At 44.5% G+C, this 12,813-nt stretch overlaps 1 protein-coding gene across 2 annotated transcripts in view; it reads right to left on the reverse strand.

Moving 5' to 3' along the window:
• LOC106596840 (dual specificity mitogen-activated protein kinase kinase 5) overlaps positions 1-12,813 on the reverse strand; it is a 167,753-nt gene that overhangs the window by 137,292 nt on the left and 17,648 nt on the right. For both annotated transcript variants that reach the window (XM_045707998.1, XM_045707997.1), the window contains 3 exons: positions 11,743-11,801; positions 9,858-9,912; positions 3,439-3,503 (listed from right to left, as the gene is read on the reverse strand). In XM_045707998.1, coding sequence (XP_045563954.1) covers positions 3,439-3,503; positions 9,858-9,912; positions 11,743-11,801 — 179 coding nt within the window. The remainder of the gene's footprint in view (positions 1-3,438; positions 3,504-9,857; positions 9,913-11,742; positions 11,802-12,813) is intronic.

Below are 12,813 nucleotides of genomic sequence, written 5' to 3' on the forward strand. Positions count from 1 at the left end.
GAACCAACTCCATCTATGTAAACAGTCAGGTGAAATGTACAGCCTGATAAGAACCAACTCCATCTATGTAAACAGTCAGGTGAAATGTACAGCCTGATAAGAACCAACTCCATCTATGTAAACAGTCAGGTGAAATGTACAGCCTGATAAGAACCAACTCCATCTATGTAAACAGTCAGGTGAAATGTACAGCCTGATAAGAACCAACTCCATCTATGTAAACAGTCAGGTGAAATGTACAGCCTGATAAGAACCAACTCCATCTATGTAAACAGTCAGGTGAAATGTACAGCCTGATAGGAACCAACTCCATCTATGTAAACAGTCAGGTGAAATGTACAGCCTGATAAGAACCAACTCCATCTATGTAAACAGTCAGGTGAAATGTACAGCCTGATAAGAACCAACTCCATCTATGTAAACAGTCAGGTGAAATGTACAGCCTGATAAGAACCAACTCCATCTATGTAAACAGTCAGGTGAAATGTACAGCCTGATAGGAACCAACTCCATCTATGTAAACAGTCAGGTGAAATGTACAGCCTGATAAGAACCAACTCCATCTATGTAAACAGTCAGGTGAAATGTACAGCCTGATAAGAACCAACTCCATCTATGTAAACAGTCAGGTGAAATGTACAGCCTGATAAGAACCAACTCCATCTATGTAAACAGTCAGGTGAAATGTACAGCCTGATAAGAACCAACTCCATCTATGTAAACAGTCAGGTGAAATGTACAGCCTGATAAGAACCAACTCCATCTATGTAAACAGTCAGGTGAAATGTACAGCCTGATAAGAACCAACTCCATCTATATAAACAGTCAGGTGAAATGTACAGCCTGATAAGAACCAACTCCATCTATGTAAACAGTCAGGTGAAATGTACAGCCTGATAAGAACCAACTCCATCTATGTAAACAGTCAGGTGAAATGTACAGCCTGATAAGAACCAACTCCATCTATGTAAACAGTCAGGTGAAATGTACAGCCTGATAAGAACCAACTCCATCTATGTAAACAGTCAGGTGAAATGTACAGCCTGATAAGAACCAACTCCATCTATGTAAACAGTCAGGTGAAATGTACAGCCTGATAAGAACCAACTCCATCTATGTAAACAGTCAGGTGAAATGTACAGCCTGATAAGAACCAACTCCATCTATGTAAACAGTCAGGTGAAATGTACAGCCTGATAAGAACCAACTCCATCTATGTAAACAGTCAGGTGAAATATACAGCCTGATAAGAACCAACTCCATCCATGTAAACAGTCAGGTGAAATGTACAGCCTGATAGGAACCAACTCCATCTATATAAACAGTCAGGTGAAATGTACAGCCTGATAGGAACCAACTCCATCTATGTAAACAGTCAGGTGAAATGTACAGCCTGATAAGAACCAACTCCATCTATGTAAACAGTCAGGTGAAATGTACAGCCTGATAAGAACCAACTCCATCTATGTAAACAGTCAGGTGAAATGTACAGCCTGATAAGAACCAACTCCATCTATGTAAACAGTCAGGTGAAATGTACAGCCTGAGTACAATCTTTGAGGTGCTGCCTTGTTTGCATGTTGACAAAAATACTAACAGAAAAGAAACATAACAATACCAAAACTAACATGAACAATTGGACAGGCGGAGAAAAAAATGACATCAGCAGTTTTTCTCCCGAGCAGAAAAACAATCTGCCGCAGAACCGGATGGATTTTCTGCTGAGCTCAATTGACTGAGAAGTTGTCGGAGGTTTGCAATATTGGCTTTCCTCAGCCCAGCGGAACAATTTCCCAAGCCGAGCGAATAGCCAGTCGCTTTCTCCCTCAACTATAAGAGATAGGCCGTTAATGAAACAACCTCACCACAATAAAACGGTAAAAGAAACAAAGAAAAAACAACAGAAAAAAAGCCTGAACAAGCCTGTTAAAGAAATAAACAGGATTTGCTCCGGATGAAATTTACGACGAGCTCTGACAGAGACGACAGAACCACAGCCTCTCTCTCCGTCAAGTCAAGGTTAGAGAAGTGATCAATACCACTATCTCAATAAAACAGTTCAATAACAGGAGATGAAGGGAGGAGGAGGAGGACAGAGAAGAGAAGGAGGAGATTAAGGGAGGAGGAGGAGGAGGACAGAGAAGAGAAGGAGGAGATGAAGGGAGGAGGAGGAGGAGGACATAGAAGAGAAGGAGGAGATGAAGGGAGGAGGAGGACAGAGAAGAAAAGGAGGAGATGAAGGGAGGAGGAGGAGGACATAGAAGAGAAGGAGGAGATTAAGGGAGGAGGAGGAGGACATAGAAGAGAAGGAGGAGATGAAGGGAGGAGGAGGAGGAGGAGAGAGAAGAGAAGGAGGAGAGGATGACAGACAAGAGAAGGAGGAGAGGATGACAGACAAGAGAAGGAGGAGAGGATGACAGACAAGAGAAGGAGGAGAGGATGACAGACAAGAGAAGGAGGAGATGAAGGGAGGAGAGGAGGACAGAGAAGAGGAGGACAGAGAAGAGAAGGAGGAGAGGAGGACAGAGAAGAGAAGGAGGAGAGGAGGACAGAGAAGAGGAGGACAGAGAAGAGAAGGAGGAGAGGAGGACAGAGAAGAGAAGGATGAGAGGAGGACAGAGAAGAGAAGGAGGAGAGGAGGACAGAGAAAAGGAGAGTTATAAGGGGGGGAAAATTTGAGTGTGACGAACCAAATGCCCCTACTGTGTGTGTGTGTGTGTGTGTGTGTGTGTGTGTTTGTGTGTGTGTGTGTTGACAACACATCAGTCAGGTGATTTGGGAGGAGAGTCTTCTCTCCAGGTAACATGCTGTATGGTCCAGTGGGACAATCACTCTCATACCAGATCAATACCACATACGTTTGGCAACCTTCACATCGTAAAAAGAATACATAAATAAATTGAATCGCCACTCGCGCCCCAGACACTAACCAGCCTGATGGATTTCAGAGGGACACAAGAGATTAACAGACAGAGAGAGATCGAGACAGACAGACAGACAGACAGACAGACAGACAGACAGACAGACAGACAGACAGACAGACAGACAGACAGACAGACAGACAGACAGACAGACAGACAGACAGACAGACAGACAGACAGACAGACAGACAGACAGACAGACATGGTGAGAAAAGGAGAACAGAGAAATAGGGTGGAGAAAGAGAAAGTTAGTAGTTGTAAAAGTCTGGATTGTAACATGGATTGTATATGTGAGGGGTGAGTGTACACTTTAATGAACTCAAGTGGTAACTCATATTATGTTGTGGGAATGAACAGGCAGCAGTTAAAGGGCCCGGTTCAGAGAGCTGAGATGCATCTTCAACCCTTCACTGAGAACCCATACTCCAACCACAGCTCTTCTCTCAACACCATTCTTATTGTTATACCTACCAGTGACGGCACGAAGGCCCACAGTAAAGTAGAGACAGGCACCTACTTGTACACGGTCCCTCCGTTTCCATGGCCAAGCTGCTCCTGGTATTGTATGTCTTGGCCATTGATCTATAGAGACACAAACAGAGATCAATACAAATAGGATAGGAGATAGAAGATAGAGATGTCAATGGAGATTTAGAGAGAGAGAGAGAGAGAGAGAGAGAGAGAGAGAGAGAGAGAGAGAGAGAGAGAGAGAGAGAGGGAGAGAGAGAGAGGAATGTTACGGGAGGCCATAAACAAGGAGACCTGCGTTCAGGTCATCCCAAGTTCAGAGAGGGAGAGAGGGAGATGTAGAGGGAAAGAGAGAGAGAGGGAAAGAGAGAGCGAGATCAATACAACATTTGCTGTCCAATTTCTAAAAGGACAATGGCGTGTAGGGGGGCGGGTGGGGGAGGAGTGATGGAGAGTTTAATGATGATTTGTTTGCTGTCGTCGTTCCAGTCCTGTGTTGATAAAAGGTGTCAGAACGGGGTAATATAACATGGCCCCGTGTGACATGGAGGGGAGGCTGGGGAAAAGTTTCCTCCTGTCAGACTGATGGGAGGAGGGGAGGGTGTGTGTGTGTTACAATTCACACACACACACACACACACACACACACACACACACACACACACACACACTGCATTTACAAGCCAAAATAGAGTATACTGCTCGGAATAAAACTCACAGACAGGTGTCCATCCCGCCACTATTCTAATATTCACACAAAAAGTCATTTCACTGACAGAGGTGTTTCCATCAAACTGACTTGTGAATAAAAACCTTTGTGTAATGACGTAGTGCTGATAAAAAGCACTGTGACATAACATATTCAAATAAAACATACAGAAGTTCAATGTGCTTCCATCGCATTTTAAACTCTACCGATGGTTCTGCTACAAAAGTTTTTAGATAAATAGCAAACTTGTCCGATCTGGTCTTGGCACATGCCCTCTTGGCAGATAAAGTGATCTGGTCTTGGCACATGCTCTCTTGGCAGATAAAGTGATCTGGTCTTGGCACATGCTCTCTTGGCAGATAAAGTGATCTGGTCTTGGCACATGCTCTCTTGGCAGATAAAGTGATCTGGTCTTGGCACATGCCCTCTTGGCAGATAAAGTGATCTGGTCTTGGCACATGCCCTCTTGGCAGATAAAGTGATCTGGTCTTGGCACATGCTCTCTTGGCAGATAAAGTGATCTGGTCTTGGCACATGCCCTCTTGGCAGATAAAGTGATCTGGTCTTGGCACATGCTCTCTTGGCAGACAAAGTGATCTGGTCTTGGCACATGCCCTCTTGGCAGATAAAGTGATCTGGTCTTGGCACATGCACTCTTGGCAGACAAAGTGATCTGGTCTTGGCACATGCCCTCTTGGCAGATAAAGTGATCTGGTCTTGGCACATGCCCTCTTGGCAGATAAAGTGATCTGGTCTTGGCACATGCTCTCTTGGCAGATAAAGTGATCTGGTCTTGGCACATGCCCTCTTGGCAGATAAAGTGATCTGGTCTTGGCACATGCTCTCTTGGCAGACAAAGTGATCTGGTCTTGGCACATGCCCTCTTGGCAGATAAAGTGATCTGGTCTTGGCACATGCCCTCTTGGCAGATAAAGTGATCTGGTCTTGGCACATGCTCTCTTGGCAGATAAAGTGATCTGGTCTTGGCACATGCCTTCTTGGCAGATAAAGTGGATAAGCTTCATGATAAGATTAAAGATCATTTTTATTTCTCAAATGGCAGCCAAGCACCATGATGTCACCAGAATAGCCTACAAATAATATCCTGAATATCCCAGATAGGCCTATTTCCTGGAAATGAATATCTCGGATAGGCCTATTTCCTGGAAATGAATATCCCAGATAGGCCTATTTCCTGGAAATGAATATCCCAGATAGGCCTATTTCCTGGAAATGAATATCCCAGATAGGCCTATTTCCTGGAAATGAATATCCCGGATAGGCCTATTTCCTGGAAATGAATATCCCGGATAGGCCTATTTCCTGGAAATGAATATCCCAGATAGGCCTATTTCCTGGAAATGAATATCCCGGATAGGCCTATTTCCTGGGAATGAATATCCTGGATAGGCCTATTTCCTGGAAATGAATATCCCAGATAGGCCTATTTCCTGGGAATGAATATCCTGGATAGGCCTATTTCCTGGAAATGAATATCCCAGATAGGCCTATTTCCTGGAAATGAATATCCCGGATAGGCCTATTTCCTGGAAATGAATATCCCGGATAGGCCTATTTCCTGGGAATGAATATCCTGGATAGGCCTATTTCCTGGAAATGAATATCCCTGATAGGCCTATTTCCTGGAAATGAATATCCCGGATAGGCCTATTTCCTGGGAATGAATATCCTGGATAGGCTTATTTCCTGGGAATGAATATCCTGGATAGGCCTATTTCCTGGGAATGAATATCCTGGATAGGCTTATTTACTGGAAATGAATATCCTGGATAGGCTTATTTCCTGAGAATGAATATCGCAGACAGGCCTTTTCCGTGAAAATGAATATCGCGGATAGGCCTATTTCCTGGGAATGAATATCCTGGATAGGCCTATTTCCTGGAAATGAATATCCCAGATAGGCCTATTTCCTGGGAATGAATATCCCGGATAGGCCTATTTCCTGGAAATGAATATCCCAGATAGGCCTATTTCCTGGAAATGAATATCCCGGATAGGCCTATTTCCTGGAAATGAATATCCCGGATAGGCCTATTTCCTGGAAATGAATATCCCGGATAGGCCTATTTCCTGGGAATGAATATCCTGGATAGGCCTATTTCCTGGAAATGAATATCCCAGATAGGCCTATTTCCTGGGAATGAATATCCTGGATAGGCTTATTTCCTGGGAATGAATATCCTGGATAGGCCTATTTCCTGGGAATGAATATCCTGGATAGGCTTATTTACTGGAAATGAATATCCTGGATAGGCTTATTTCCTGAGAATGAATATCGCAGACAGGCCTTTTCCGTGAAAATGAATATCGCGGATAGGCCTATTTCCTGGAAATGAATATCCTGGATAGGCCTATTTACTGGAAATTAGCATCAAGCTCATCACCGCACATTCACCACCTTGAGAATTTCATCATAACTTATTTCACCTGTAGTCAAATAAACACTTCCTGCTTTTCCACGTGGTAGCGGGAGGACAACACAGCTCCACAACATGATGTTGTTCTAGTAATACTGGAACATAATAGCATCTCCACCAAAATATGAAGCAGAATCTATTTCACCCACAAAAATGATCCACTCTTGTCCAACGCATTTAGTTTTGTGGACATTTCTGAAAGCTTACAGACAATTAGCTTTTTCCATCACACCTGTCGTGAGTGTTTTTATTAAGAGCCTGGTAATTCATACGCAGAAAATGGTTGGATGGAAGAATGGTCCATGACAAATACAGCCTGTCTAAAAAATGGTCAGTTTCCATCAGCTTTTTATTTAGAAACCTTATACAAATTCTGCTCTCCTTCAGGACAAAACACACTGACAACAACCCCGAGACATCCCAGTTTAACAGAGCTCTGTTGTAAGTGAGTATACATGCTCAGTTCAAGCCTTTTTTATAAAGTCTATAGTCTAATAAAGACATGTCTTCGGCAGGCATGACGCTTGTCACTTCATCAATACCTACAACAACCCCCCACTCTCCAACACCCTTCCCATTTAAACCCCATGACAGCTATCAGATAAATATTTATATCTCATAACCTGTATTAGATAGATACATCTGTTTGGTTGGATGGGGTAGGGGCTGGTCCTGGCTAGCAGGCTTGTCAATAGCCTGATTGTGTGGGCAGATGCTTGTTTGTGCTGCTGAGACCAGCATGATATCAAGTCAATGGCCTGCTGTCAAGGTTCATTTTGGCCAGGGGGAAAGGGGCGAATGGGACTACACTGGGGGTTAAAAATGACCCAGCACCACCTCCTCCAATTCAGACCCATTGATTGGGTTACATGGGAGGGGGAAAGACACTTGTCAGGTGTCAGAGAGAGAGCGAGAGAGAGCGAGAGAGAGCGAGAGAGAGAGACAAAGTGACAGAGAGACAGAGAGACAAAGAGAAAGATAGAGAGACAAAGAGACAGAGAGACAGAGAGAGAGACAGAAGATAGAGAGAGAGACAGACAGAGAGACAAAGAGACAGAGAGACAGAGAGAAAGATAGAGAGAGAGACAGACAGAGAGAGAGACAAAGTGAGAGAGACAGAGAGAGAGAGACAGACAGAGAGACAGAGACAGAAAGACAGAGAGACAGAGAGAAAGATAGAGAGAGAGAGACAGACAGAGAGAGAGACAGACAGAGAGACAGAGACAGAAAGACAGAGAGACAGAGAGAAAGATAGAGAGAGAGACAGAGACAGACAGAGAGACAAAGAGACAGAGAGACAGAGAGAAAGATAGAGAGAGAGACAAAGTGAGAGAGACAGAGAGAGAGACAGACAGACACAAAGAGACAGAGAGACAGAAGAGAGAGAGAGACAGAGAGAGAGACAGACAGAGAGAGACAGACAGACAGAGAGAGAGACAGAGAGAGACAGACAGAGAGAGAGACAGACAGAGAGACAGACAGAGAGAGGGGGTATGGCTCCATTAAACCAATGTGTTACAGGGGACATCAGGGGAAGTGGCTGGGCTTAATTGTCTGCTTGACACACTTTGCCTGGCCTTACGTGTGTGTATGTCTTAGGCAACAGCGCTCAGCTAAGAAAATGAATATCTATCCAGTCGGTCAGGATAAAGATCTCACCCGGGGCTGGCGGTGAAACAGGAAGTGAGCAGCAGCTTTCAGAGGAAATCAATGACCAGCCACTCAGTAGCAGGGACATGACGTGTCTTCTATAACAGGACCAGACACTAACAGGGACATGATGTGTCTTCTATAACAGGACCAGACACTAACAGGGACATGATGTGTCTTCTATAACAGGACCAGACACTAACAGGGACATGATGTGTCTTCTATAACAGGACCAGACACTAACAGGGACATGATGTGTCTTCTATAACAGGACCAGACACTAACAGGGACATGATGTGTCTTCTATAACAGGACCAGACACTAACAGGGACATGATGTGTCTTCTATAACAGGACCAGACACTAACAGGGACATGATGTGTCTTCTATAACAGGACCAGACACTAACAGGGACATGATGTGTCTTCTATAACAGGACCAGACACTAACAGGGACATGACGTGTCTTCTATAACAGGACCAGACACTAACAGGGACATGATGTGTCTTCTATAACAGGACCAGACACTAACAGGGACATGACGTGTCTTCTATAACAGGACCAGACACTAACAGGGACATGATGTGTCTTCTATAACAGGACCAGACACTAACAGGGACATGACGTGTCTTCTATAACAGGACCAGACACTAACAGGGACATGATGTGTCTTCTATAACAGGACCAGACACTAACAGGGACATGATGTGTCTTCTATAACAGGACCAGACACTAACAGGGACATGATGTGTCTTCTATAACAGGACCAGACACTAACAGGGACATGATGTGTCTTCTATAACAGGACCAGACACTAACAGAGACATGATGTGTCTTCTACAACAGGACCAGACACTAACAGGGACATGATGTGTCTTCTATAACAGGACCAGACACTAACAGAGACATGATGTGTCTTCTACAACAGGACCAGACACTAACAGGGACATGATGTGTCTTCTATAACAGGACCAGACACTAACAGGGACATGATGTGTCTTCTACAACAGGACCAGACACTAACAGGGACATGATGTGTCTTCTATAACAGGACCAGACACTAACAGGGACATGATGTGTCTTCTACAACAGGACCAGACACTAACAGGGACATGATGTGTCTTCTATAACAGGACCAGACACTAACAGGGACATGATGTGTCTTCTATAACAGGACCAGACACTAACAGGGACATGATGTGTCTTCTATAACAGGACCAGACACTAACAGGGACATGATGTGTCTTCTATAACAGGACCAGACACTAACAGGGACATGATGTGTCTTCTATAACAGGACCAGACACTAACAGGGACATGACGTGTCTTCTATAACAGGACCAGACACTAACAGAGACATGATGTGTCTTCTATAACAGGACCAGACACTAACAGGGACATGATGTGTCTTCTATAACAGGACCAGACACTAACAGGGACATGACGTGTCTTCTATAACAGGACCAGACACTAACAGGGACATGATGTGTCTTCTACAACAGGACCAGACACTAACAGAGACATGATGTGTCTTCTATAACAGGACCAGACACTAACAGGGACATGATGTGTCTTCTATAACAGGATCTAACAGGGTGCAGGCCTAGACCCTGAGGACAGCGCCTAGTGGGGACACGTGTGTATTAGTTCAGATGGGGGAGAAATACAATACCTGTCCATTCATCAAAATCTTCTTTAGCTCTGCGGATGACTTCTTTAGACTGGAACTGAATAATGACAACATCTGGATTCAGTCAAAAGACACAGGCTATAGAGCAAAGGTGTAATGTAGTCTGCAGTACCAGTCAAAAGTCTGGACACACCTACTCATTCAAAGGTTTTTCTTTATTTTTACTATTTTCTACATTGTAGAACAATAGTGAAGACATCAAAACTATGAAATAACACATGGAATCATGTAGTAACCAAAATAAAGGGTTGAAATTAATTTTAGATTCTTCAAAGTAGCCACCCTTTGCCTTTATGACAGCTTTTGCACACTCTTGGCATTCTCTCAGCCAGCTTCACCTGGAATGCTTTTCCAACATTCTTGAAGGAGTTCCCACATATGCTGAGCACTTGTTGGCTGCTTTTCTTTCACTCTGCAGTCCACCTCATCCCAAACCATCTCAATTGGGTTGAGGTCGGGTGATTGTGAAGGCCAGGTCATCTGATGCAGCACTCCAACACTCTCCTTCTTGGTCAAATAGCCCTTACATAGCCTGGAGGTGTGTTGGATCATTGTCCTGTTGAAAAACAAATGATAGTCCCACTAAGCGCAAACCAGATGGGATGGCGAATCGCTGCAGAATGCTGTGGTAGCCATGCTGGTTAAGTGTGCCTTGAATTCTAAACGAATCACTGACAGTGCCACCAGCAAAAGAACACCCACACCATCACACCTCCTCCTCCATGCTTCACGGGGAAATCACACATGCAGAGATCATCCGTTCACCTACTCTGCATCTCACAAAGACACGGCTGTTGGAAACAAAAATCTCAAATTTGGACTCATCAGACCAAAGGACAGATTTCCACCGGTCTAATGTCCATTGCTCGTGTTTCTTGGCCCAAGCAAGTCTCTTCTTCTTATTGGCGTCCTTTAGTAGTGGTTTCTTTGCAGCAATTCAACCACGAAGGCCTGATTCACGCAGTCTCCTCTGAACAGTTGATGTTGAGATGTGTCTGTTACTTGAACTCTGTGAAGCATTGATTTGGGCTGAAATTTCTGAGACTGGTAACTAATGAACTTATCCTCTGCAGCAGAGTTAACTCTGGGTCTTCCTTTCCTGTGGCGGTCCTCATCAGATCCAGTTTCATCATAGCGCTTGATAGTTTTTGTGACTGCAATTGAAGAAACTTTCAAAGTTCTTGAAATTTTCCAGATTGACTGACCTTCATGCCTTAAAGTAATGATGGACTGTCATTTCTCTTTGCTTATTTGAGCTGTTTTTGCCATAATATGTACTTGGTCTTTTACCAAATAGGGCTACCTTCTGTATACCACCCCTACCTTGTCACAACACAACTGAAAGAAATTCCTGAAAGAAATTCCACAAATGAACTTAACAAGGCACACCTGTTAATTGAAATGCATTCCAGGTGACTACCTCATGGAGCTGGTTGAGAGAATGCCAAGAATGTGCAAAGCCGTCATTAAGGCAAAGGGTGGCTACTTTGAAGAATCTAAAATATATTTTGATTTGTTTAACATATAATTCCATATGTGTTATTTCATAGTGTTGATATCTTCACTATTATTCTACAATGTAGAAAATAGTACAAATAAAGAAAACCTTTGAATGAATAGTTGTGTCCAAACTTTTGACTGGTACTGTACATAGATACCAAGATATTCAAATACACTCTATATCTGAGAAGCACAATCATATATCCATCCACCAACCCACTCATCTATCCATCCACCCACCCATCCAGCAATTCACCCATATTTATCCATCCATCCACCCACCGGCATTTACATACACTCCTCCATCCATCCATCCCTCCTCCATCCACCCCCAGGCAGTTGGGCCTTAACCCTCCAGACTCCTCACCTATTGTTGGGCATAGAGCCAACGGCGGCGGGGGAACAGTCATTGGGCCTCGTGTTCACCTGCGGCCAAAAAGAGACAGAGACAATAAGTTGGCAAGGCCAACAGCCAGCCAGGCAGCAAGCACACAGGCCTTCTAATGAACCCATTCACTGACTGACTCAACACAACACACTCTCTCTCTCTCGCTCTCTTTTTCTCTCAGTTCAAACTGAGGGTTAATTGACTTTTGTTAGAAAGAGAGAGAGTATGAGAGAGAAAGATAGAGGAGAGAGAACGAGGGAGACAGAAAAATAGAGAACGAGGGAGACGGAGAGAGAGAGAGAGGAGAGAGAACGAGGGAGACGGGGAGAGAGAGAGATAGAGGAGAGAGAACGAGGAAGACGGAGAGAGAGAGAGATAGAGGAGAGAGAACGAGGGAGACGGAGAGAGAGAACAAGGGAGGCAGGGAGAGAGAGATAGAGGAGAGAGAACGAGGGAGGCAGGGACAGAGAGAGATAGAGGAGAGAGAACAAGGGAGAAAGGGAGAGAGAGAGAGGAGAGAGAACGAGGGAGACAGGGAGAGAGAAAGATAGAGGAGAGAACGAGGGAGACAGGGAAAGAGAGATAGAGGAGAGAGAACGAGGGAGACAGAGAGAGAGAGATAGATAGAGGAGAGAACGAGGGAGACAGGGAGAGAGAGATAGAGGAGAGAGAACAAGGGAGGCAGGGAGAGAGAGATAGAGGAGAGAGAACGAGGGAGCCAGGGAGAGAGAGATAGAGGAGAGAGAACAAGGGAGACAGGGAGAGAGAGAGGAGAGAGAACGAGGGAGACAGAGAGAGATAGAGGAGAGAGAACAAGGGAGACAGGGAGAGAGAGATAGAGGAGAGAGAACAAGGGAGACAGGGAGAGATAGAGGAGAGAGAACAAGGGAGACAGGGAGAGAGAGAGAGAGAGAGAGAAGAGAGAACGAGGAAGACGGGGAGAGAGAGAAGAGAGAGAACGAGGAAGACGGAGAGAAAGAGATAGAGGAGAGAGAACGAGGGAGACAGGGAGTGAGATAGAGGAGAGAGAACAAGGGAGACGGAGAGAGA

The sequence above is a fragment of the Salmo salar genome, chromosome ssa26 (genome assembly GCF_905237065.1).
Source record: "Salmo salar chromosome ssa26, Ssal_v3.1, whole genome shotgun sequence".
NCBI lineage: Eukaryota > Metazoa > Chordata > Actinopteri > Salmoniformes > Salmonidae > Salmo > Salmo salar.